General features: G+C 46.2%; 1 protein-coding gene across 2 annotated transcripts in view; it reads left to right on the top strand.

Moving 5' to 3' along the window:
- Positions 1-23,753, top strand: part of NT5DC2 (5'-nucleotidase domain containing 2) — a 28,737-nt gene extending 4,984 nt beyond the window's left edge. Inside the window, exons 2-14 of one of the 2 annotated variants that reach the window (XM_082487655.1) lie at positions 3,011-3,195; positions 3,988-4,062; positions 5,953-6,008; positions 7,739-7,832; positions 11,575-11,703; positions 14,970-15,030; positions 15,722-15,824; positions 16,325-16,426; positions 18,223-18,304; positions 21,929-22,015; positions 22,479-22,619; positions 22,850-22,914; positions 23,388-23,753. In XM_082487655.1, the coding sequence (XP_082343781.1) occupies positions 3,011-3,195; positions 3,988-4,062; positions 5,953-6,008; positions 7,739-7,832; positions 11,575-11,703; positions 14,970-15,030; positions 15,722-15,824; positions 16,325-16,426; positions 18,223-18,304; positions 21,929-22,015; positions 22,479-22,619; positions 22,850-22,914; positions 23,388-23,649 (1,442 nt within the window). In that variant the 3' untranslated portion in view covers positions 23,650-23,753. The remainder of the gene's footprint in view (positions 1-3,010; positions 3,196-3,987; positions 4,063-5,952; positions 6,009-7,738; positions 7,833-11,574; positions 11,704-14,969; positions 15,031-15,721; positions 15,825-16,324; positions 16,427-18,222; positions 18,305-21,928; positions 22,016-22,478; positions 22,620-22,849; positions 22,915-23,387) is intronic. The other variant, XM_082487656.1, reaches the window with a different exon arrangement.
- Positions 23,754-24,239: the final 486 nt, after the last annotated feature.

The raw sequence follows: 24,239 nt of genomic DNA, 5'->3' as shown, positions 1-24,239 counted from the left end.
CGATTGCCATGCAAACAGGCAAAGATCCCTGGCAGATTACGTGCTGAATGTCAGCAGAGCAGCAGTGTCCAAGTCTGCAGCTCAGGACTTAATTAAGCACTCAGAATTTGTAACAACCGAGGTGATTATCTTTAAAAAAAACCAAACAACACACACACACAAAAAAAAAAAACCAAACCAAAAACCAAACCACAACACAAAAAAAAAAGCAAACCAAACCAATCAAACAAAACCCCAAACTTCTTGAAACCTGGCTCGCTAAGCCAGGCATGTTTGGGCTCTCGTATTTAAACCGATCTTGCATGTGCTCCCAGCTTCTGTCTCTGCCCTCCTGTAGTTTCAACCTGCTGAGAGACTGTGTGAGCATAAAGAGGAAACCGACACCGACCGCTCTATTAGGGAGGATGCTGCAAATGGACATTTACACGGAGCAAAACATGCAGCAAGAGTCTCTGGGCTGAAACCCAGAGCTTTTTCCTTCTCTCTAGGAGATCGATCAGTGACTCAGAAACTACTGTAAGTAGTGTGTGAGGCAATGGTGATATAGTGTTGTGGCTAGCGTATGCGTCTGTCTTCGGCCCTTATGAGATAAGAGACCATGCTGTGTAAGTTAGTGACAAAATGTCTGAGTAGGGTAAAATGAGCTGGGCAGAAGGCTGTCAGAGCGCAGCAGAGAGGCTCTGTATGTTTGAGGCGGGCAGGGAGGAGTATGACTTCATCCAGTGGGTCTAAATATACTTCAGAAATTATACTGCGCGGCAGTTACTGCTTATGCGCCTGATTACAGATAAGACTCGCTTCATGCGCTTGACAAATCTCAGACTACCCTTTACTTGTTACAAAATCATACCGCTCCCTTAGCTTTTCCTGATGGTGTTTTTGCAAAAGTTGTGGCTGGCGTATTTTGTTGAATCTAGATGGGTCTCGTCTTCTGTGACAGGAGAGATGGGGTTCAGGCAATGTCATTTTGTGCTGCTCTCAGACTATCAAAACATGTTTTCATAGATCTGTTAGCAAATGGTGAATGTTGGAAGAGCTTGACCTCTCTGTAGGGATACCGTAGCAGCAAGTGGGGTGCATTTGTCATTTTTTAAAGAAAGTGTTTTAATTAGGAGAGGAAAGCACTACATATTTGCACTGTGGTTTGATTAGGGTTGTGTCATTTTCCTTGTGAGGAAGAAAAATAGCACCCTGCAAATCCCAATGTATGCTTAGAAAAAGATCTTCCCACGTCTGGAGGTGAGGACAGGAAGTAGGGCTGTGTTTATTCATGGTGCAGAGAGCATTTATGATGATTTGTGATCATCTGAGTCCGATTTACATTTCCCATCTTTTAAAATCCCAGTGGAAAGTACTCAGATTGCATCTACTCTCTTCAGCCTCTTCCAGGAACTTTGCCACCAACAGAGTCACTGAAAGAGGGCTCTTGTTCTTGCTGTGTAGGCAGTAAGTCAACCCTCCTACCTTAAAATACTACTTTCTTTTCTAGTAGTTCCTTTCTAGTTGATCTAGTGAAATGCAATTGAAGGCCAAAGGAAAGTGTGTTAGGAGAGAGGGATGGGTATGTTTTGTAATGCGTCTCTCCTCTGAAAAATAAATATTATGATATATCTGAATTCTCTTTTTCTTTGGTCACCTCTTTAGATTAGTGCTTGCAAATATACTTTGGACTTTTACCTAAATTCTATAATCATTCCAGACAAAATTTCTATTGGTAATTACTGGTATCTGTTTCTAATAATATTTTTTTTGTTCTAGATTGAGATGAAACTTGGTTTTATAGCAAGGAAGCACTAAAGAACTGGCACAGGGTTCTTGCTAAAAGCCAAAAGTTAAGGTAGGAAGGGAAAAAAACATCCTACTCGCTGATGCTGTGTAGGATCTGCAAAATGTCTGCACTTTTCCTATCATTAAAAGAGAATATTGGCCATCTTTGAGGGGGGAGGAAATGTCTCCTTCCCCCCTCTGTCCCCCAGTGTGGACGTGACTAGGCAACCTACTAGGGCACTATTTTTATTGCTCTTTCTCATCTTGCAATGGACAGCTCTGGTGGAGTGGGAAGCCTGGGGAGGGTCTGTTCCTGTCTCTCCCATTGTAGTGCAGCTAAAGCTCTCTGCTCTCCAGACTAGCTCTGAAAAAGGATATACAGGTAGTTCAGCTGCTACGCCACTTAACCCTCGTTTTTCCAGTGATCTGGGGAGCAAAGTGTTATTCACAAGCATCTTGCACACTAACCCTGTTTTGAAATGAAAAACGCACTCAAGGACCGAGCTGTTTCCACAGGTGTTTATCAGAGGAAAGCAGATAACTTGTTGCTATCTGCATTGAGTGATCTACCAGGAGAGCTTAATGTGTTGGGGTTTTTTTACATTTTGTTGGTGTTTGTACAAAACCTTGTTTTATCCTGCTGATTAATAATTAAAAAAAAAAAAAAAAGAAAACACCCTAATGGTACCTGCAGGATTGCTCTGTGACGTCTGGTTGCTTGTGTGAGAAACAAAAATTGCCAAAAGGCAAACCTCAAAATCTCTAATTTCAAGTAATCTAGGTTTCTGAGAGAGGGGAGTTAGCCTGTTTGTCTTGTTCAGGTTTTAAGTGAGGGGCACATGTTTTTCTGGTGATAAATTGCAGCTACTTTTCATGTTGGTGAGCCTGCTGAAAATGCAGCTGCTGGGGAGCTAGAAATTTGACACTTCAAAATCTCCGGTCTGCTTTGCTTCATGTAGGCCAGAGACTTGAGGACGTTGTGTTGTCACTTCCTGACACAAAAGGTCAGTCTTGCTGTGAAAGTGGTTAGCATCACCAGCAGATGCAGCCAGAGGTTTCACAGTATGCTTTTTCACAGGGAGGATTATTTGAGTGGGTTAACGGCAGCAGCCTTCGACAGCGGCACGGTGTTTCTTTGCTGCTGCTGTGTGGTACTTCCAGCTGCTCTCAGGTCCAGAACAAAAAGTTGAAATTTCAGTGATCCTCTCAATTTCTCTAACCTCTCCCCTTTCCTTTCTCTTAGATCTCCTTCCACCAGGAGTCTGCAATCTCCTCAACCCAGCTGCTATTTATGCTAACAACGAGATCAGCCTGGGAGACGTTGAGATATATGGCTTTGACTACGATTACACATTAGCACAGTATTCTAATTTGCTACACTCTATGATATTCAACACTGCCAGAGACATCCTAATAGAACAATTCAAGGTAATGATGTGCTAAGAGTTTCCACTCGATTAGGCTTACTGCTGTCTTGGGGACACCCCATGCAAGACGTGCTTGCATGTGCGCGTGTATCAATTACTTGTTTTATTGAGATAAATTTCATGTTTCACAATCTTTGATTGCAGAAAGTTTGTCTGTACGTGGAATTAATTCCCTTTGAGACAATTTACCATGCTCTACATTCCTGAGGTTTTATAAATATGGAGCAGGAACCTTAGTCTAGAAAGGTCTGGTCTGTTTTACCTATGGAAATAATGCCTACAGAATTGATGGTTTGAGGTACAGGTGGTGGATAAACATGAACTCTGGGCCAACACTGAAGCCGTACAGGACTTGACACGTGCAAGTCAATGTGGTTGATGCTCTATAGCATGTCCAATAATGAACACTCTGTTTGCAACAGGCGACTGGTCCGTGCATTTCCTTCTCGTCATGCCTTTCTCTTTAGAGGGGCTCTGCAGTGCCATTGCTTTGCCAAATATATGCATTGAATGGCACTTACTAGAAGTGTCCTTTCTGCCTGAGTGAATCCGTTACGTTTTCACTAGTGTCCCTTACAAGAGAGAAACTAGTTTAGAGGGATCATGATCCTTTATGTCTTTCTCCATTCATGCGCTTGTTTTGTTGAAGGGGCAAAATGAAGTGGACCTCTTCCTTGGTCAGTTTGTACCTGGGGTGAGATGATTAGTAGACTAAGCCAGCTCAACAGGTGAAAAAATTTTGTTGATAACCCAATGTTTATGCCTCTAATGACCTTGCTGTCTGTCTTCCCAGTATCCAGAAGGGCTTGGGAAGTATGACTACATTCCAGGGTTTGCCATACGTGGACTTCACTATGATGTACAAAAGGTAAGCTGTACAAAGTTCAGTCTCCTGGGCTTTGTCTTCCATTGTGTTATGTTTTTAGTGGAAATACTTTCTGTCATTGCTTACAATAACATCGATCACCAAACTGTCAGTGAAATACATAGTCCGCGTGGCTGTGCTTTTCATTGCGTGGGTTCTTCTTGCTTATAAACCTTCCAAAGGAAAGATGTCTTTTGTGTTTGGGTAGCCTCTAGCAGAATGGGACATTCTAGCAAAGACCTCTGGTAAACATCCTTGCCAATTTAAAAGTCAGTTAATTCCGCAAGCTAATTAATAGAAAACTCAGCTTGTTTGTGTGATCATTTCTGTCTTTCAGGAAATTTAAACAACAAACTTCAATCCTGCATCTACAAGTACTTGCCAGGAGCAGAAGCATTATGTCTTCCTCTAATAATAGAAATGACTTGTCAGGAGAATGCTTTAGGAAGCCTTCCCCAACCCCCACCCCGAATAATAGGACTGCCTGGAAAAAGATCCAAGCTACTTGAGATGCATGCTTCTTAGGAGCACAGGCAAGCAAAGTGCAAGCATTAGCTTTAACCCTTTTTAGTACTTTGGACCGATTCCCTGAAAGCCTGATGCCCAGTGATGTAATGCTGGCTGCTGCAGCCAGGCAGTCAGGTGGGAGCACAGCAGAGAGAGTTGCTTCACTGTAGTAGCTTTTCTTATGTTGAGCTTTGAGCAAATTCAGGGAAGCAGGCAGTACAGGCTGGAGTGTGGGTGCTGTTTTCCAGCCGGGGAGGGGGGAGGGAAGAATGAAGAAAAACAACATAGAGAGTTTTCCTGCGTCTTTTGTCCTAACTGAGGTGACAGCATGGCAGCAGACTGCTAATGCCTCTGACTTCACAAAGTAAGAAGTAGATCTGTGAGAAACTGAAGTTTCTTTCTGTGTTTAAATCTCTGGCCAGTATATCAGAGGAACACAGAGGTGACTAGCCTAGCCAAGCAAAGTGCCCTGTGAGTGAGTAGGTGGTGAGAACTCTCTTTTCTCAGGATCAGTTTGCAAAACACCCAAAAAATTGGGTAGTGCCTGTCCAAGTAAATCTTCAGCATGTTTGCCTGCACTCCTCACAAACTAGTGGGAGGTCTGCCCACGGTGTAACAAGCTGCACTGATATGATAAAAGAAGGTGCCTGAAGGTTGTGAATGCTCCGTGGAACCAATTACCTTGTGCTGTGGTAGAAACAGCAGAGTTTGATGCTCTGTCCTTACTCGAGTTGAAGAGTGATGTGGGTTTAGTGTGAGGCTGTTTTCCATGCCCTGAGAACTTGTGTTACGGCTTCAGAATGATGGATGGAGGAGAAGGGATGAATTAGGAACAGAGGGGTCTGATACAAAAAAAGCCTGGTGTGCTCATGAACATCTTGGCCTAAATGACTATTGGGGAGAGGGAGAAGTGATGGAGGGGAGAGCTCTTGGATAAAGATATTGACTGGGTGCAGCTGCTCTCTAAACCAAAACCTGCCTACTTAGTTCTGCTTAAGATAAATGTGACAAGAAATCTTGTGCACACTAAGCTCCTTTGGAATGTGGTGCTTTTGGAAGGGAGATAAGAGACTGTCTGAGTCACAGAAGCATCGTCCTCTCAATTTTTCAACTGCATCCCTGTCCACAAACTTTGGAGTGTAACAGACTGGTATTTTGGCTCATAGAAAGATGGTCTTTTGCCAGAGAGGCCAATAAAAAGTCACAGTATGTAGTAAGTATGTGTAAAAGTAGCTGGGGACTAAGTGCAGCTTAAAGTACACAGATATGGGATGTTTATATTGTATTTTATTTTCTAAATGTCATTTGTGTGGAACTTGAAACTTCAATAAGGTTTCAATGTAAACCTACACAATTCTAACAGTAAATATCTATCCCTTATCACAGAGTCTTCTGATGAAGATTGATGCTTTCCATTATGTCCAACTCGGGACGGCATATAGGTCTGTCAGTTCTGAAAATAATTTTCTAAATGCCCATACATGGAAGGTGGATTAATAAATCTAAGTGTACGTTCATGGCAAACAGTTGGGGTTTTTTTCTGAGCAGAGCACAGTCTTGTCTGGCTTATCCTGTTTGCACTTGCTTCTAATGCTTACCTGGCATATAATTGCAGGGAGTTATTTTCTCAAGTGTTTCAAGCCAAGTGTGGGTGGGAAGACCTGGAGCTTTTTGTAATGGTTAATGACACATCTGGTCACGTACTCTGCGTGTTGTCTGAGTTGCAGCTACAGCATATCTGGGTTAACGTCTTTGAGCAGACAGTGCAACTAGGAAAGGACTGCTCTGTATATGGTCCACATAGAGGCCTGGGTTCTCCAGGCAGGAGTGTGTCCCAGCACTGATGCTCTGTGCCTTGTCCCAAAGCAAAGAGGAGAGTGGTCTGGATGTGCAAATAAAATCTTAAAGCAGTGCAGACATGTCAATGAAGTTAATGATGCCTCAGAATCTGGGCTCTGTTTAAGGCCTAGTTTATCCTGGTTTTCTTTCTTTTTTGTTGTTCTCCAAGGAAAGCTGGGTGTGCTTCGGAATAAGTGGCTGAAAGAGTGCAGAACAAACTTTTCTCAAAAAAGTTGTGAGACTGGAGACTGGGAGAAAACCTTGCCCCAAAGTGGAGTGGGGTTGGTGTCTAAGAAGCAGAAATTCATAGATATCGGTAGAAAAGCTCCTATAAATCTGTGTTGTATTTCCTGAGCATGGAAGCCAATGTTTTTTTTTCTTGAACTCTGCCCTTTTGCTGTTAAGCTTCAGTTACAGTAAACACTCTAAGAATATTAAAAAGGGAGTTTCATAATCAGACAGAATTGGCCTCTGTGAATGCTAGCTTTTAGGGGGGTGGGAAGGAGGGGTAGGTACTGCCCATATTTCACTCCAGCTTCATAAAGAGATTTTTAGCTAAAATTCATTTAAACTTTTTTTTCCCCCTATTATCTGTAACTATGCTTCTTGAAGTGTCCTTTTCCTAAACTGTCCTTTGCTTTTGAGCATAACTGAGGCAGCTTTTAACTTCTCAGAGGCTGTACCACGATTGAACAGGAAAGGAGAAAGGGAAAGTTGATGACTGCTTGAGTAAACAGCCATCAAAATTTGTGCAAGAGGCAATACTTGCAGCAGTCAGATAACCTGATGGTCATGGACGGTACAAGCTTATAGCCATACAGGGTTTTTCTGGGGAAAAACAGCGATCTATGTTGAATGGTCTTAGCGAAGAACTTGTTTTGCTTAGGAAGACTGAATAGGAAGGAAATCTCAATTTCAGAAAGCTCTTTTCCTGCACCTTTGCATTTAATGGTGGATAAACCTTGTGGAAGCAACCTCTCCAAACCTACTGTTACCCAGTGCTGCCAAAGTCAGGTCGTGGGGCCGATTTAGTGGGGGAATCCCGTCAGCAGACAGCAGAGAACTCTCTGTCCGAACTCTCTGTTGGAATGTGGATAAAACCCCTTAATCAACTTGAAGGAGCAAACAATGTAGCTGAAGAATGTCTCAGGAAAGATTTTATGTGAATCTTAAGAAACCACAGAGCTCTCAGGCTCTCTGGCTATCTCTTTTGTGCAAGAGAAATTCGTGAGTTTTAGAAAGGAGCCTGTTTGTCCCATCTTTTTCTCTGCAGTTTGTAGCTCTGTGCAGTCTGATGATTATTGACAAACTATTTCTGTTGTTTTGTGTCTAGAGGGCTCAAACCAGTGCCTGATGAAGAGGTAATCGAACTCTATGGTGGTACGCAGCACATCCCCCTGTACCAGATGAGTGACTTCTATGGCAAGGTATTGTAAACCCTTCACTACTATGTTGATGCAGCTCTTTTAACAGATAGGAAAACAGAGTGAATTGTATGAGGATTTAAATGACTCCATCCTCCCTTAAACTCCAAAAGGCTCAGTCCCTAGTGAGCTGCACTGTGTGTTTTTGTTCTAGTGGGAATTTGCCCCAGAGGTTATTTAGCAGTTTAGCATGTGAAAGCTATCTGCGAAGTATTCCTAAACACCAGGGCTATTGGCCTAGAGCTGAATGGCTCTGGAGAGTGATAGGAAGATGTTCCCTGCTTGTTCCTTGGCCAAATCTAGCTCCTAAGCTACCAGGGCAGCCTGCTGTGATAGTGGTTGCAGTGAGTTGTGTGGGAGGGGGTATGTGTGTGTAGCAGCAGGGTGCTTGCAATGCCTTTCTCTCTGTTGTTTTGGGTAGGAGTTTTTTTCCTTCATGAAAGGGATCCCCCTCCATACCTCTTCAGACCTACTCAGTGTATATAATTCATAGGGTTGGCATCCATGAGTGTTGGGTGTTTGGTTTTGTTTTTTTTTTTTTTTTTAGGCAGAAAACTTACTGTCACAGTAAGGGACTGAAATTCTGTCTGTAGGAGCTGTAGAAATCCTTTGGTTCCCTGAACTAGAGGAAGTTAGGAGAGATTTTTCTTCCTCTAGTGTCTAGTGTGGTGCAGTGGGCAAGCAGGGCCATTCACATCCCTTTCCCCCCCAGAACTGTTTTGTTTCTTGCCCTTTGTTAGTTCAGTTGCCTTAGGGGAAGCTGGAAGAAGAAGAGCAGGCTTCCTCTCATAATACCCCTTTGAGTCTGCCGTGTGAAGTCTCCAGCAAGGTCACTTTTTGATTTCTCTCTGTCTCTTGGGAACAATTAATCTGAGTGGTTGCTCTCTGGATAAGTATATACTCTGTTTATAGCTCAATGTTGTTTCCAGCTTTAAAATAGGATGTTTCTCTTTAGAATTCGGTATCTGTCTGTAAACTGCACTTGATTAGCCTCCCACTGTGCAACTCTCATCTCTCCTGGCAAACTTGAGATGATTTCACCTTTCTTTTTAAATAATTGTAAACATTAAATTTGCTTTGAGTTGTGGCCTTTTGTAGGACCAGGTGCTCATGCCAAGGTGCCTTTCTGTGCTGCTTTGTACATACCAGGTGTTTTCTTCATTCTTGTAGTTAGTATTGAAAAATGTATAACATTTGGCCACAGAAGTAGGGATAGCAGCTTATTCTTTGCGAATAGGTGAATCTCTTCTAATAATGTAATGAACTCCAGAAACTAATAGGTGGATCCCAAAGAGAACAAAAGTATATGCAGCTAAGGACATTTGCATGTAGCAATGTCTGCTCAACCTGTGCCACTAACGCATTAGTGGGAAAGCATCTGGCCTAAGATGACTGCTGGTGTGAGCAGGTGCGGTGCAGTTGGTGTGGAGTGAGGCTTTAGCAGGATCTTTGGTCTTGTCCTCCTTAATCTGCTATGCTGATGTTGCTACCCATATGGGTAACGGGAAGGTCTGCCAGGTCAGTGATTTCAGGCAACAAGGCATAAGACAAGTGGGACTGATAGAGCTGAAGCGTGTAAATATTCTCCCTTAAGGGTTTTCTTGATCCTCTGTTGGCAGGTATCTACTGGCATCCCAACACCTGCAGTAGGTAGGCACAGATCTTGTGCAGGATTAGACAATGCAGCTAGCGTGGCTTTCACTGGCAGAACTAGTGATGGCCTGTAGGGAAGGTGGAGAACTCGTGGGTGTAGCATTCTAAAACTGTCATCCGGTTTTCATCCTGACTTGTGTCACTATGTCTGCTGTAAGAAAGTCAAGGCCACTAAAAAGAACAGGGGGAGGCTGTACTTGCCTTGTAGGATAATGATGCAAGGCACAAAAATGAAATCAGAGTTGACAAAGTAAATCTTTGCTGTTAACATTGAACATTTAACTGTCTCCTCTATGCTTAAGGTCTTGAACAGTGGGACAGGTCATTGCTCTGCTGCTCTCTGCTAAATCCCATATTTAGTGATTTCAGTAGGAACTGCCTGTCTGTGTCTCTCTTGCTTCTTTCCCAGAGTCCCTGAACGGGAAAAAAATGTGGAGGCTCCTTTCAGGAAATTTTGGTTTTGCTAGTGGGAGAAATGTTCCCTTAGCAACCACACATCAAAATGGACAAAAGTCTGTTGAAAGGATTCAGCGAGTATCGCTAAGCAGCACCACTGTGTGTGGTATGTGGCCCAAACCAGAGGGTGTCCTTTGTCTTCTCTTCTGCTGTAGGTCAAGTTGTCCTCTGCTGGATGGATGGAAATTGTATAACCCTCAGCACACCGACATAGCTTTCGATTGCAGCATTTTTTGGTAATAGACCTCAGGCAAAATGCTGTTTGTTATTCCTTTGCCCTTTCTGCATCATCTTTCTTGACCTTAGTTGGTGTTGCCCCAATATTGCCTTTAGATAGTGCTGCAAAGAGTGCTAGTCTCTTGTTCTGCCCTTACAAGACCAGACTAAATGGGAGATGCTACTGTTGTTACATCCTGAAACAACAGGGGCACATGTTTATCATTAGGCAGCAGGTGGCCTCTGTCAGCGTCCACCATGTGTATCTTCTGTGATCTTTTAGATGCTGCTTTCATGTCTGTCTTTCACATAGCTAAAATAAACGCCTTCTTATGGGGACCAGTATTACCCCAGAGAGTTGCAACTTTGTGCTGTCAGTCACGCGTTGCTCAAAGCTCACATGCACAGGCATGATGTGACTGGATTGCCAGGGCACCTCTGGTGACCGGATTCACTGAGAGGTCTGTGCATTTCCCAAATTGCTTTTCATATACAAGACCTTAGTAACTGTCCTGTTGGCCAATCTGGCCCTTCAGTGATTAAAGATGAAAAAATTGATTCCAGCTTCAGCTTACCAGTGAGACTCACCATAGTCCTCTGCACAGGTGGTACATACTGAATAAACAAGCTTTATTTTACTAGAAGGCCTGACTGGAGCCAAAGTTGGCTGTTGACCTGCTGATAGGTTTGTGATTGATAGGCAATAAAAATAGCAAGCGTATGGCAGGGCTGCAACCTTGCCTAATGCAAAGTTGGGATTTAATTGTCCACTTCTGCTTGACTGCCAGGTGGGCTGAAGTTCTTTTTCTTGTTTTTTGTGCCCACTCCAGGTTTTCCATAGTGACTCAGGGGCAGACAGGCATTGGCCAACTGCTTGTTGGAGTGGTTTTTGCATTGCTGTGTGAAACCTCACTAGAATGTGTTTAGAGCAGCTTTGGTGCCCATGTGTCCAATGTCATAGAGTGGTGTAGACAAGCAATGAGGCACCTCCAGCAAGGGCCATAGCCGCTTCTGTAGCAGAGCATTGTCTATTGCCACCTGTGGTAATGCCAAGAGACCAGGTGGGAAGCAGAGGGCATGGGGTTAAAATAAAAGTTAGTGTCTAGAACTGACTCCCTGCTTCCTCCACCTTCACCCCATGGTGTTAATGATGCTGGGTTTGTTTAATGATTTCTGTGAAGGAGAAGCCTCTCTCTTGTCAAGTGTTAATGCATTAGGTTAGTGTTTTGGTTGAGAAGAGAGGGCTATTTGCTGAGTGGCTGGGACTTTCCACATTAGTGTTTTTCTTTTTGTTAGCCTGGAATGTCTTCCAGATGGTACTGGGTGATATAAGTTTGTTTGTTGGCATTGCTTTTATTTAAAAAAAAAACATTATACAAAAAAAAAAAAAATTGCTTCTCCTTCGTTTTTTGCTTTCCAGGGTCCATCACTTAAGCAGTTTATGGACATTTTTTCTCTTCCTGAAATGACACTTCTCTCTTCAGTCATTGATTACTTCATAACTCATGGCATTGAGTTTGACCAGGTGCATCTCTACAAGGATATATCTGTAAGTAAAATGTGGACTGCCCCATAGCTCATACCCCATCAGAATTGTGAACTCCCTGCCTCCTTAGCACTGGTGAGCTCTGCAGTACCCAAACCGAAGGGGCTGTTAGTGAGTAGCCCAATATGACAGTGGTGTTGCCCCTTTAGATTAAAGCATTACCAAGGAATATTCAAAGCTGTGTTTTCAGAACATGATAGGTTTCTGTCTGTACTACAGAGTTGGTGTTGCTGTACATTATCTCTTGCAGGAGTGTCTAGGCTGGTTAGGTTGAAGGTCCTTCTGTGGGAAATGTATCACAAAGCTTGTGTAAATGTTTTCTGGTCCTGCAGACTTCTGTTTTCTGCACTTTTCCATTTTCCTGTTAATATCTCATTTTTCAAAGAAATTTGGTTTATTTCAAAGAGTTTGGTTTATACAGCAATTGTTGTGAAACACTTGCCCATGCCTGCTCTGAGAATCTACCCTTCCCTTTGCAGCTACAGAGTAGTCTGATCCTTTAGGGGTGTTCCTAGTGGGTGACTGTAGCTTTCAAGAGCTCATTACTCCAAGGTGCTAACTGTGTGCTCCAGCTTCACTCCTGGCATTTGAAAGGGCTGTGCGGGATTATTGGCATTGTTGGGGGGGTACTGTTTGACTTCTTAGTTAATGCTGTAGGCAAGATGCAAGTGCTTGAGATTGCTGCCCTGGGTGTCTTCTGATGACAGATGATGCATCTTCCTTGGTAGCCAAGCCTTATTGCGTGCTTTTTCCCATAGAGAGAGGTTTTTGATTTGTACCTTGTGGGAACCTTATGCTCATCCACTGGTAGCAGCCCATGCATACACTGTTCAGGCTTGTTGTGAGAGAAGTGGAGCTCCACATCTGTGCTGCTCTTTTTGTGATAAGGATCTACCCTGGCAACTTTGCTGCAGCCCAGGATTACGGCTTACGTTCTGACCTTCTGTTAGTGCTTGATAAGAGCATGTCAGTCAGTTTCCCATGAGACCTTAACGTGTTTCTAGGGTGTTAGTTTTTGTAGTTGTTTTTGCTCTTGGGGTGGGAAAAACAGGAAGAGGGGTTGCAGCTAAGACCTTTTTGACAAGAGTGTCTTCTGAACCTTCTTTTGAGGTCAAAATGGATGTGCACCTAATTGAAATCTTGAGAGCAGGTGGGTGGTTGCCACAGCCTAATACATACTCAATACAAGGCAAAAGGTGGGCTTAAGGCCCAAAACTCCCGAGTGCTAATCCTGGCATTTATCTTTGCATCCTTTGCTGAGGGATGTGGTCATTCCTGAGGAGTGACTGAGGTAGGCAGAGAAGAGAACTCCAACACAAAATCTATGCCAGTGCCTGAAATCTATAGAGAAAAGTTGGGGACTGTCCTGTGCTCTCACCAGCAGAGTTCTTGATTTTTTCTGTACAATGAGGATAAACAAACATTTTTGCAAAACTTATCCCTTTGCAATACCTGAGTGCAAGCACAAAGAAATGGTTTATGGACATGAGCACAGAGATCCTTCCGTGCCTCGGACAGGTGCCTGAAAGGACTTGCACAGCCCCAACTGTTATTACAATGCAGGCTCAGAGTGGGTTAAGACATGCCTAAACCTGACGCTCTTCTGTAATTCTTAGTGGTAAACCTGATCACAGCTCTGTGTGTTTGGGAGCAGGTTGAGCACTAGAGACACTGCACTGAGTGAAAAGGGCAGACCCTGAGGCAGTGGTAAAGGTTGAAGCTGACATGTAAACCAAGAAGTCCCGTCACACCAGTTTGGTCGCTTTGTATTTGAGAGTAAGAACTTACAATTTACCTTGATTTCCTTTGGAGGAGTTTTTGAGCCCTGTTTCACACCTCCCCAGGCTACCAAGATTTTACCTGTAAGAACCTTGTAGTTCTTCTCCACCCCCCACTTTTTTTTTCTTTTGCTTTTTGGGGAGCAGGGGGTTAGGGCAGGAGCACACTGGAAACTCTTTCTGCTCTGCAGAGGTAGTTTTGACATAAATCCAAAGTGTTGCTTGCTTTTAGTGCCAGTGCTGGTCAAGAGAAAGTTGTTTTGTTGTGAGCGCTCTTGCTTTTTGTTCAGTTTCTTTCCAATAAGGCAGTCTCTTGGTGAATGAGATGTGACTTCTGCCTTTTTACCATTCAAATCCACATGGTGGAAAGAGACTCCTAAAACTCTGTTTTGAAGAGGGTAACACCTTCTCCTTCATCATCCCTCGTCCAAGTTGTAAATTCTGGTTCTCTCCCATCTTTGAAGGAAATTATTTTGGGGGTAATGAGCAGGTTTCAGCAGCACTGCAGTGAGACCAGGTGATTGTGTGGTGTTGTGTGCGAGTGTCACTGTAGCAATATGTCAGTGGCAAGTGTGGGAAAGGGCAATTCCTGAAGCAGCACATGCAGTGTGACAGGGATTTAAGCGTCCTGGGGAAAGGCAGCATTTTTTCACCTGTCTAAATTGTCAGGGATGAAAACGGTACCGTTAAAACAAGTGTTTGCATGTGCAAACACTGCAAAATGTGTTGCTGCTCTGGAAATGGTTTTGTGTATCTGGCATATCTCACTGGATGGAGACTTGGGAAGAATCTCAGTTGGGTGTGTCCAAAAATGGTCACTTGCCCTCTGGCCTGGAAAATAGAAAGTATTTGGATGCCCTTGACAATATCTGTTTTAATTTGCCTGAAAAGTGGGCAGCTCTGTTTTGGCAAAAACCCCTCACCCTCCTAGTGGAAGCTTCTGCTCTGCCTGTGCCCACTGGCCATCCGGGGCCGGGAGCTGCAGCCCTCCTTGGCCAGTGGGGAATGTTTTGGAATCATAGATGCTCACCGCTGCTGCTGTTTGCCTCAGCCACTCTTCCATCCTTTGGGTCACCTGTGGCAGAGTTTCCACAGGCGTAGGGAGGAAGAAAAGCCAACTAGTGTCTGGGTCAGTACAGTTTTGGGGCAGTAAATAGTTTTGGAGTTGCACAGTCCTGATTGCCTTGGTAACAGCGAGTTAACACGTGCTGGTTTCCAGGAAAACGAAGGAAGTTATAGTTTCATGGGTAGGTTTTGAAGTTTTCCCCCTTGTACGGCTGAGCTAGCTGCTGTGTTCTTCTTTTTGGCATGTTGATAAGCCTTGCTGTACAAGGTCCTCTGCCTAGCATTAATGTAGGTTTTGTTCATTCAGCAAGAAGCGGGAATGTGTCATTACTGTATTGGTCCTCAGTGGTGGCAATAGGTTTGCATGCTGGGAAACAGGAATGCCATATATAAAACTGAATTTTTTTTCCCTTCCCTTTTCTTTAGGATGCCATTAGAGATGTACACGTGAAAGGAGTGATGTACAAATGGATTGAAAAAGATCTGGGTGAGTTTAATAGAGCTCTGGTGCCAAATCCATTTTGATGCGTCGTACTGTGTGGCATTCTGTGTAAGATGACTGTGTAGGCCCTACATGCAGTCACAGGAGTCAGGGGGACACAGAACTTAGTTAAATACTTGATTGTGGCATGCCTAAAGGCTGAGGGGTAGGATGGCATCAAGAACCAAGTGGTATGTAGGATCAGGTGGAGGATCTATTTTAATGGAGGAAACAGCTACCTCATTGATTGTGTTTCTGTTTTCCTTCAGCCTGTGAGCAAGGGGTGATGGTCCTTGGCATGATGTGAACATGCAAAGGCATGTCTGGGAAGGCTTCCTGGTCATTCAGGGGAAAGAAAGCTCCTGATAGCAACGTGGCCTGGAGTGGCTGTGCCTGTCCCTTATGACAGTTTGGTATCAACCTTCTCTTTTTTGTCAGCCTTTTCAGTTCCTCAGTCTTTTTCTTCCCTCCAGATCGATGAGGATGAGGAAGGCCATTTTGTTGCCACAGTGGTTTACTACCCTGCCTGCCCAAGTGTCGTGGTTTAGGCCAAACCAGGACACCAAGGTGGATCTAACTCAGGCCTTTTACATCCCTATCGGTATAAAGGCTAGGTTTGGTTTTGTTTATAAAGAAATGTGGTCATGAATTACACCGAAATTTTTTGATTGATGATGTCTGTTTTATTCCAATATAGAACAATATATTCTGCACGGGGATGAAATCTATGCTGTGCTAAACCGCTTGGTGAACCACAAGAAGAAACTCTTCCTCATTACAAACAGTCCCTTTAGCTTTGTGTGAGTACCGTTATTGCACATTGATGAGTTACCGCACAAGAGCTGTGCAGTGTGGTCTCTCCTGTGAGCATCTGAAAGTTGTGTGCTAGAGGTTTTTGCGGCAATAGTGATAACTGCTTTCTGGGAACCGTTTGTGGTGAGCATTGCACCCCACAGTTCTTTCCACACTACTAACTCTCACTTTTTAAAGAAGATACAAGGCTGTGGCTGGCCAAAGCATTACAGAGCTGCCACTTTGGTTTATCTCTAGCAGCTTTTGCTGCATCACAGACTTCTCTGGTCTTCCAACGGTACAGGAGAAAGGGTGTGAGAGCTTGAAACAGTCAAAGCTCTATGTCAATACTCCATGCAATGAGACAGCCTTGGGGGATTCACAAATCTCTATGCTTTCTTCCTTGTTACTGAAATGAGAGTAAATTTAGGACAGACTGTTGTAAAGATGCAATGTTGGGTGAAAAAGAGTACCAGATCTGTTAACTTTTCTGTTCCTTTGCCCTTAGGGACAAAGGAATGAAACACATGGTTGGCAAGAACTGGCGGGACTTATTCGACATGGTCATTGTGCAAGCTGACAAGCCCAACTTCTTCACTGATCGGCGGAAGTATGTGTCCTGGGGCAGTACTGCACAGCTGCATGTGGGCCTGAGGTTTTGGGGTCCCTTCCCTGGAGTAAACGGCTCCTCTTACCTTCCGAAAGACTAGCGGGTTTCTAAGCATAACCTAGGTCCAGTAGGCATCCTGCCTGCTGCTGCCCTCTCAGATATACCCTGAGGAGCTGAGAACTGACCAGTCTGGGAATAAGTGGATAGAATGGGTAGTGCCAAGCAGAAAGCGTTTTTCTAAAATTGGCTGTCTTAAGCCTTATCAGTTTTGTCATGGTCTACACTTAACTTGGATTTTTAGGGGTAATAATGTACTTAAATCTTTAGAAAGAAAAGAGGAGTGGAATGGTGTGTATGAGGGATGGCCATTTCTTGGCTCTAGGTCTTTGAAAGTGTGCCAAAATCTCTCCTTTTCCTGTTCCCCAGAGCAATTTCTGTGTGCTTTAGGTTTTTTTGTTTTGGGGGGTTGTGTTTCTTTTTTTTTCAGTTACTGGATACATGCTGCTTGGTAATTGGCAGCTCTGGAAGCCTTTGTACGTGGCAGCTGGATTTTGTGGTCATTTAGGAGCTGCCAAGGGACTAGCTGACAAGCTGCTGTCCTTGCTTGCTCTTTGAATTATTTGCTTTGGGAACTTGTGTCTGCTTTGTTGCCTCAACTTATGACTGGCCAGGAATTACTGCCCTTGAGGGAGAGGTCTATTCTTTCCTCTTTATGTGTTTTCTTCCCCTATTTCCCAGGCCACTAGCATAAACAGGAGTAAATGAAATGGCTTTATAAGCTGTGCTGACTTGGTAAAGATTTTCTTCATGGGCTGTAGGTCTGGTTTGTCTTACAAATGCAGCCTGGAGTTATGATGATCTGTCCCTCTGGGAGATAAAACCTTAGGGCTGCGTGGTGCCTAAGGTCCACTCATGTAGTGGGCCAGTGGAATGACACGGCACATACATGCAAAGTGAGGGGCACTTCCTGATGCTGAGCTGTAGTGAACTGTGGAGTGTTTTCTCTGAGCGAAAATGCAGATGTGCACTGGAGACCACTCGTGGTCAAGGACCCCCTTGCCTGGATAGGCTGTAGAGTTCATGGTGGGAGGCTGCATTCCTTCTGTCCTATGGCAGCTCAGGATCATACAATATTTCTGGATGAGATTGTGCTCTGCTTGCAGCAGGAGGAGCTTCATACCAAAGCTTTTAACCCCTGAGCTCACAGTTTGGATCTGCTATCCCAAGAGGGAGCAATGTTCCCATTGAGCGTGAATGTTCATGGGGGGTCAAGTAACATAAGCCTTGTTTTGCTTCTTCTGTCCAAGTGGAAGGTAACCAGGCAAGCCCTCAGGAACAACAGGAGCCAGCTCGGGTCAGCTACTGAGACCAGCACAGAGACTGCTTTATCCTATTAAGACATTCCGTGGTCTCTGTTGGGCTGGGGCACAGCCAGACTGGAACAGGACACAAAGTGTTTCATGGAAAAACCTTCTTGGCCTTAGCATTTCAGAGGGTGTCTTTATTTACATTTTTTTTTATCCTCTTCTCTGTATCTGAAAAGCAAGAAGAGTTGTTAGGGATATTGGCACGAAATGGTTACAGTCAATGGAAGCATTTTGAAAAGGTATTTCCCTCTCACTCTTTCTGTTCCCCTGAGAAAATAGTGCAGAAGGCCCAGAAGGTCACTTCTCACGTAGAGCTTTTATTACGAGTTGTTACGTAGGTAAACAAGTTTTCCGATTCGAATATTGTGGTTGCTGGGTAACAATCACCAAAAATCAAAAGAAGTTGATGTCTTCCCCCTTTTTTTCCAGACCTTTTCGAAAACTGGATGATAAAGGCTCACTGCAGTGGGACAAAATAAACCAGCTGGAGAAAGGAAAGATCTACAAAGAGGTAAAGTGACCTGGGTGCACAAGGTATATGAAGGAAGAGTCTGAAATGGTGGGGACCCAGTTTTGGAAGTCCCTGGAAAAGCCTGGAAGTCACTGGAAAACAGGAAAATCTGCTTGGTCAGGGTAGGGGAAAACGATAGGTTCTTCTATAGGTCACTTGTGGCTGTTTGACACTGATGTTGTTTGAAAAGTGAAAAATGGAAGTCCTTGAAAAAAGCACCTATGATAGAGCTAGAGGGCACTTGTGAGAAGACACACTCTGGGCTCTGTGTGCTGCGCTGGCTGGTGGCAGGAAGAGGTGCCCTCTGTCCACATGCAGAGAGCTCTTGCTGGCCCGGTAGGACACTGTCCCCGTGAATGCTTTCAGCATGTCTCTTGGCATGCTGTGCAGCAACAGCCTTGCCATTTGCATGCCTCTGAAAAGTCTTTCAGCCTCTGCTGGGATGTAAGCATTAGAATAAAGGTCCTTTTTGTATATCAGAAAGCCCTGCTAAGGGATGTGTTGCCTGTCAGCATGCGATAAACTGACCTCTGAGAATGGTGAGAGATGCTTCATGCTAGGTGTGGAAAAGGCTGCTCTCCTGACAGTCACAGTCTTTTTACAGTTGCAGGAGACAGAGCTGAAGTAAGGTATTCCAGAGCTGCCTGGTAGGAAAACTTTTTGTCTGCAGCTCTGCAAGTTTCCTACCCAGCTCCGTGTGTGAGTCATGCTGCAGAAGGGTGTTTAACGGGAGCGATGTATTCCACCCAGCTCAACTGCGCTTGGCATTAGAGATGGAGGGACAGGGGCAAGGGGGGAAAGGCAGAGAAGGGCCAGTTAACTTAGGGCGTTGGGTGCTTGCCTGTCTGCCCAGGAGGACCTGTGCTGAGTTCTCTGTGCCGGGATGAGTCTTTTTCCCTGTGGCTGCCCTGTTTGTGTGAGAAGGAGTAGTAGGGAAACATCCTCTGCATGTGTAGCAGGGGTCAGCAAATGCCCCCTGCCCCAGCATACAGTGAAACCTTGACCCTAGGGCTCTGTTCTGACATTGTCCAGCATGGCCGATAGTGCAGTTTTCCCTTGGCTCTGCTGATGTCCTGGTCCTGGAATTCTTGTCCTGGAGACGCTCCCAAAAGTGTGCTTCTTCAGGCTAGGAAGGCAGAGCTTTCTGCGATCTGATGTGTATGCAAAGATCTTCCACACCTCACTCCAAGTCATCATCAATAAGGTTGGAAAAGGTGGACTTTTGGAGGAGGGAGCAGAGAAAACATGGGTGATCAAATAGGGTACAAAGCCTGGCTCCCGTCTCTCTCCTGTTCCTGAAGGACAAGCGTGTCTGAAGGATGGGCTGTTACTCTGGTGAGCTTGCTGCCTTGGGGTGTTCTCCCTGCAGCTGGTCTGTCCCCTGAGAACAAATTGCCTCTGGCTTTAGGACGGATTGTTCTTGGTTATGTGAGCTGTCCAATCCCACGGGAAGAAACTGTTAGTGAGATTGTGGTCAAGTAGCTGGGACCTGACCTGCGATAGAAAAGTAGGTCATGTCCTTGAGTAACGCTGTTGGGAAGGCTCTGGCCAGTCCAGTGGGTCTGTCAATGCGCTCTGCTAGCATCCTGTCCTCTGCCAAGAGCTAGGAGCTGGGAACATGCAAGTAGAGCTCATACAAAGTCTCTCTCCCAGTAGGTTAGCAGCTCCCTCAGATGAAAGGTTCATCTCAGCCATGGGGTTTGCTGCTGAACTAAATCCTGCTCTTGACCACTCACATCCTGTGGCCACAGGTTGCTCACCCAAGTGAATGGTGCATTGGGGAAGGGAAAAGATGAGGGAGAAAGGAGGGAAGGGTGGGATTCTGGGGTCCTCTCCAGTTCTCCCCCACCAGGATGTTCACCTGACTGCATCAAGGTTGTTGTGTAATGGTGGTTCTTAGGATGTGACAAAGTGTGTATCCCGGTTGTAAGCCACCCTGTCCCCAGCTTTTTTGCTTTCTTCGAGTGCTACAATATGCTTCTTTCTGGCAAGTGTTAGTGGCCATGGACCTTGCTGTGCTGGTGATGTTACAGGCCTCTGAGTTGACTTATTCCTGTACCCTGAAGCACAGCTGAATCGCAGTTGTGCTGTGGGTATCTCATACAAATGGGACCTCGGGGATCAGTGTTTTGCACTGGGGACGGGGAAGTTCAGGTGATGGCCCTCTAGTCCCTCCTTTCTGATAGATGTGGTGCTTTCTGTTTGTGGCATGTATGTACTGCCATCCCACCCCAGTCTGCGATCTCAGGAGGGGAGGACAGCCAGCTCCTGGAGGTCACATAATAGGTCTGTTGCTCGGTCAAAGTCCAAGCGCAAGTTTCCTGGTTGTCAGGTCCACTGCTGTTTGAGGTGACCAGAGCACAGCAAAAGGACTGTCCTCCTCCCAGGGGTCCATTTCCCTGTTCTGCCAGGGGCTTCCTGAGTGACCCTCATGTGAGTAGCAGCAACGTCAAGCCAAGAAATGCTGAGATCTGCCTGGCCCTGTGTGTCTGTGCTATTAGGGGATGTCTGCACAGCTCCAGCACTGCTGCAGCAATGGGTTGCCCAGCACTCTGGTTCTGGGCACTCGTTGCAGTGCATTCAGCATGCTGCTAGTGGCCACATGCAGAGCTCCAGCCTTGTGTTGGGGGGTTTGCTGCCCAGGCCAGTGCTGTTGGGTAGGTGTGCTAGCCCTTTCCTGGTGCTGGAGACTGGCTGGAGATTGCTGCCGAGTGGCTTGCAGGTTTGCATTGCTTGCTTGTGCTGGCACAAGCGAGTCTGCTGGGGTTGATGGGGCCTTTTCCTTTGGGTTTTGTTTCCATTGTGACTCATACGGAAAACTTGTGTGGAGATGGAAGGGGGGTCGCTGAAGTCTCCTCTGTGTGAGGATGGATGTTTGGAAAGCCTTAAAAGCTACTCTGTGCTGTGCTTCAGCGGGTGCTTTGGGGTTGGGTTTGGCTTACTTAGCTGTGAATCTGTCCAAGCTGCCTGGCTTTTGGGCTTGGTTAAGCAGTTTCTGTGAACGCGTGGGTGTTCTTAAGCTTTTGGCTTGGGATAGTGGTCAGTGATGTGAGAACAGCCTCAAGTGCTTCTGACTCTGAAAGCCTTGCATGATGGTGCTCACCTTACCTCTGATGCAGCCTGTGAGATGAAGCATTATCACCTGAGCCCAGCAACTTCTAAACCCAGAACACCTGGGGTTCCTTCTAGCCATCGCTCAAGCTTTTCTAATTTAGGTGTCTTTCACTTTTGCCCTCTAAACTGCCTCCTTTTGTTGCCGTTTTAGTCCATGTAATCCTCTTGACTTGCTGTGCCCTAGAGCACAGAACTTCCCCTGAATGTCCTATTTGGTTGGGAAGAGTTTCTGCCTCTTTCTGTAGCCTGAGAAAAGCTGAGGGGCGTACAGGGGGGTTGTCACATGGGAAGAAAGTGAGCTAAGGCAGGGAAGGACAGAAACCTCTGGGTGGGGATGGTAGGGGAGCGAGGAGGTTGACATCTCATGAGAGTGCTCACATCTGTATGCGGTAAGGTGGCACATCCAGTTGCATTGACAGTGCTGCTGAGGTGGCTGCCCAGTAGCATGCGGTGAGGATGGCGGCATTTGCCCTGTAACCACGTTTCTCTCTGTGCTGCTTTTACTTACAGGGTAACCTCTTCGATTTTCTGAGGCTGACAGGCTGGCGTGGGTCCAAAGTGCTCTACTTTGGTGACCACCTGTACAGCGACCTTGCGGTAAGTGAAAAGGGCTCTGCTCTCCAGTGAGGCGGGAGCAAGCCTGCATGGCTGTTGTGGCTGCAGCTGCGTTGCAGTGTAAGGCAGGGCCCTGCTCCAAGTGCTCAGGGCTCCAGGATGCAGTGCTGGGTGCTCTGCAGGCTGCGGCTTTCGGGGCACACATAGGACACATAAGCATCCCCTCTGCTGTTGTGCAGAATCAAGCAGCGGAGAAAGGGCTTCTGAAGTACTTTCTGTGGGTAAAGAACATTGGTTGGTCTGTGAGCAGTTTGTGTGAATCCAACGTTTCTCCACAGCTGGTGGCTGAGAGATGGGTGTTACCGGCATGACCTGGCATGGGCCATGGATGCCTGTCCCCTGAGAATCTATAATGGGAACAGACTACTCTTCTAGGAAACTGGGTTGTGTTTCGCTTTCAATCGTTATGTTGAATTCGTGGTTGTTTTTTCACCCCGACCTCTAGGACCTCATGCTGCGTCACGGCTGGAGAACTGGAGCCATCGTTCCTGAACTGGAGACAGAGATTCGGATCATAAACACAGAGCAGTACATGCACTCCCTGACCTGGCAGCAGGCTCTGACGGGGCTGTTAGAGAGGATGCAGGTAAACAGCTCCTGTCTGAGTGGGGCGGGTAATATGCTGCCTGTAATATGAGTCTGTGTTTGGGGCTTAGTGTGGGAATCAGGGTATGTACCATCTTGCCTGTGTTGTCAAAATATCTCCTCCTCCTCCTGGTGCAGTGGACTCATGGCTTAGTGAGTTACAGTAGAAACTGGGTGGGGGAACGACCTGAGGTGTGGTCTGCAGGACTAATGCAACTGTTGTCTTTGCAGATGTATCAGGATGCGGAGTCGAAGCAAGTATTGCTGGAGTGGATGAAGGAACGGCAGGAGATCAGGTGCGTGTTGTCCCCTTTGCTCAAGAGGTCTCTAGGGGGCTCCCAGGCCTGCACTGGGTCTGTTCTGTCACCTGTTTGGGGGGGGCAGTGGTGCTGCAGCTGTTGGCCTGTGGTCATCCCTGATGTGCCATGTCTTTAGGGGGGATGCAGCAGTGCGGACCTGCAGCTTGGGAGGTTGGGAGTCAGAGAGCTTTGAGGGCAAGGTGGGAAAGGGGAGGTGGTGTCACTGTGTGTGTGTGTGTGTGTGTGCGCGCGCGCGCACGTGTGTGTGTGTGCTGCTGCAGCTCCCGGCACTGCCCATAACAGGTAACAAGGAAGAGTGCAGTGAATGCTCATCATGGTCTCACTGCATGGGTGCTGGGCTGCATTGCAGCCTGGGTGGGATGTCTTTTGGGAGTGGGGTGGCCCAGGGCTAAGGGATTAGAACCTGGGACCCTGGCCTCTTATCTAGAGCACCATCTCTTTCCTCTTAGGTCACTGACGAAGAACCTGTTCAACCCCCAGTTTGGAAGCATCTTCCGCACCTTCCACAACCCCACGTACTTCTCTCGACGGCTGGTGCGGTTCTCTGACATCTACATGGCTTCCATCAGCTGTCTGCTGAACTATGACGTGAATTTCACCTTCTACCCCCGGCGCACCCCTCTGCAGCACGAAGCTCCCCTCTGGATGGATCAGCTCTGCACAGGCTGCATGAAAACCCCCTTCCTGGAGGAGATGGTGCATATCCGGTGAAGGGACAGGTACTCCGGGCAACAGCACAGTGCGAGTCTGTATGTGGGGCCAGGCTGCTCGGCCAGCAGCACCTCTGTCTACCACTAAAGGGCGTTTGACACTTACATATGTGTGTAGATGGTGTGTTTATTTTTTCCCTTCACTGGCTCCATCCCTTTCCCTGAGGTGCTTTGCAGGCTGGACAGAGGACGGGTGCTTGCTCTGGGCCATAAGTGAGCCGCAGGGAGTCCTCTGTAGGAGTAGGTGAGATGGAGGGCTGGTGGGGGGAAGCTGCTGTTCCCTGCTCTGTGCCCAGAGATGTGGCTCAGAAATAGGAGTCCCGAGTCTCTGGTGCTTGGTGAGTGCAACGCGGACTCCCATGGGAGGTGTGACAAAGTGTGTCAGGTCTGGAGCTGCCCTGAGGCCCTTGGGAACTACAGCATGAGCGATTCTGCAGGTGGACAGGAGTGCCGACTGGGCAACCAGTGAAGTACAACAGTGAATGCATCACGGATGACAAAGGATCAGTAGCGTTACCTATTGAGAATTGGTACCAGCAGCCCTCAGCCCCAATCCTGCTCCCCGCCAGACTGGTCTGTCCAACTGGTGAC

The sequence above is a fragment of the Vanellus vanellus genome, assembly GCF_965231255.1.
Source record: "Vanellus vanellus genome assembly, chromosome: 9".
Classification (NCBI taxonomy): Eukaryota; Metazoa; Chordata; class Aves; order Charadriiformes; family Charadriidae; genus Vanellus; species Vanellus vanellus.
This window is presented reverse-complemented; position numbering and strand designations above follow the sequence as displayed.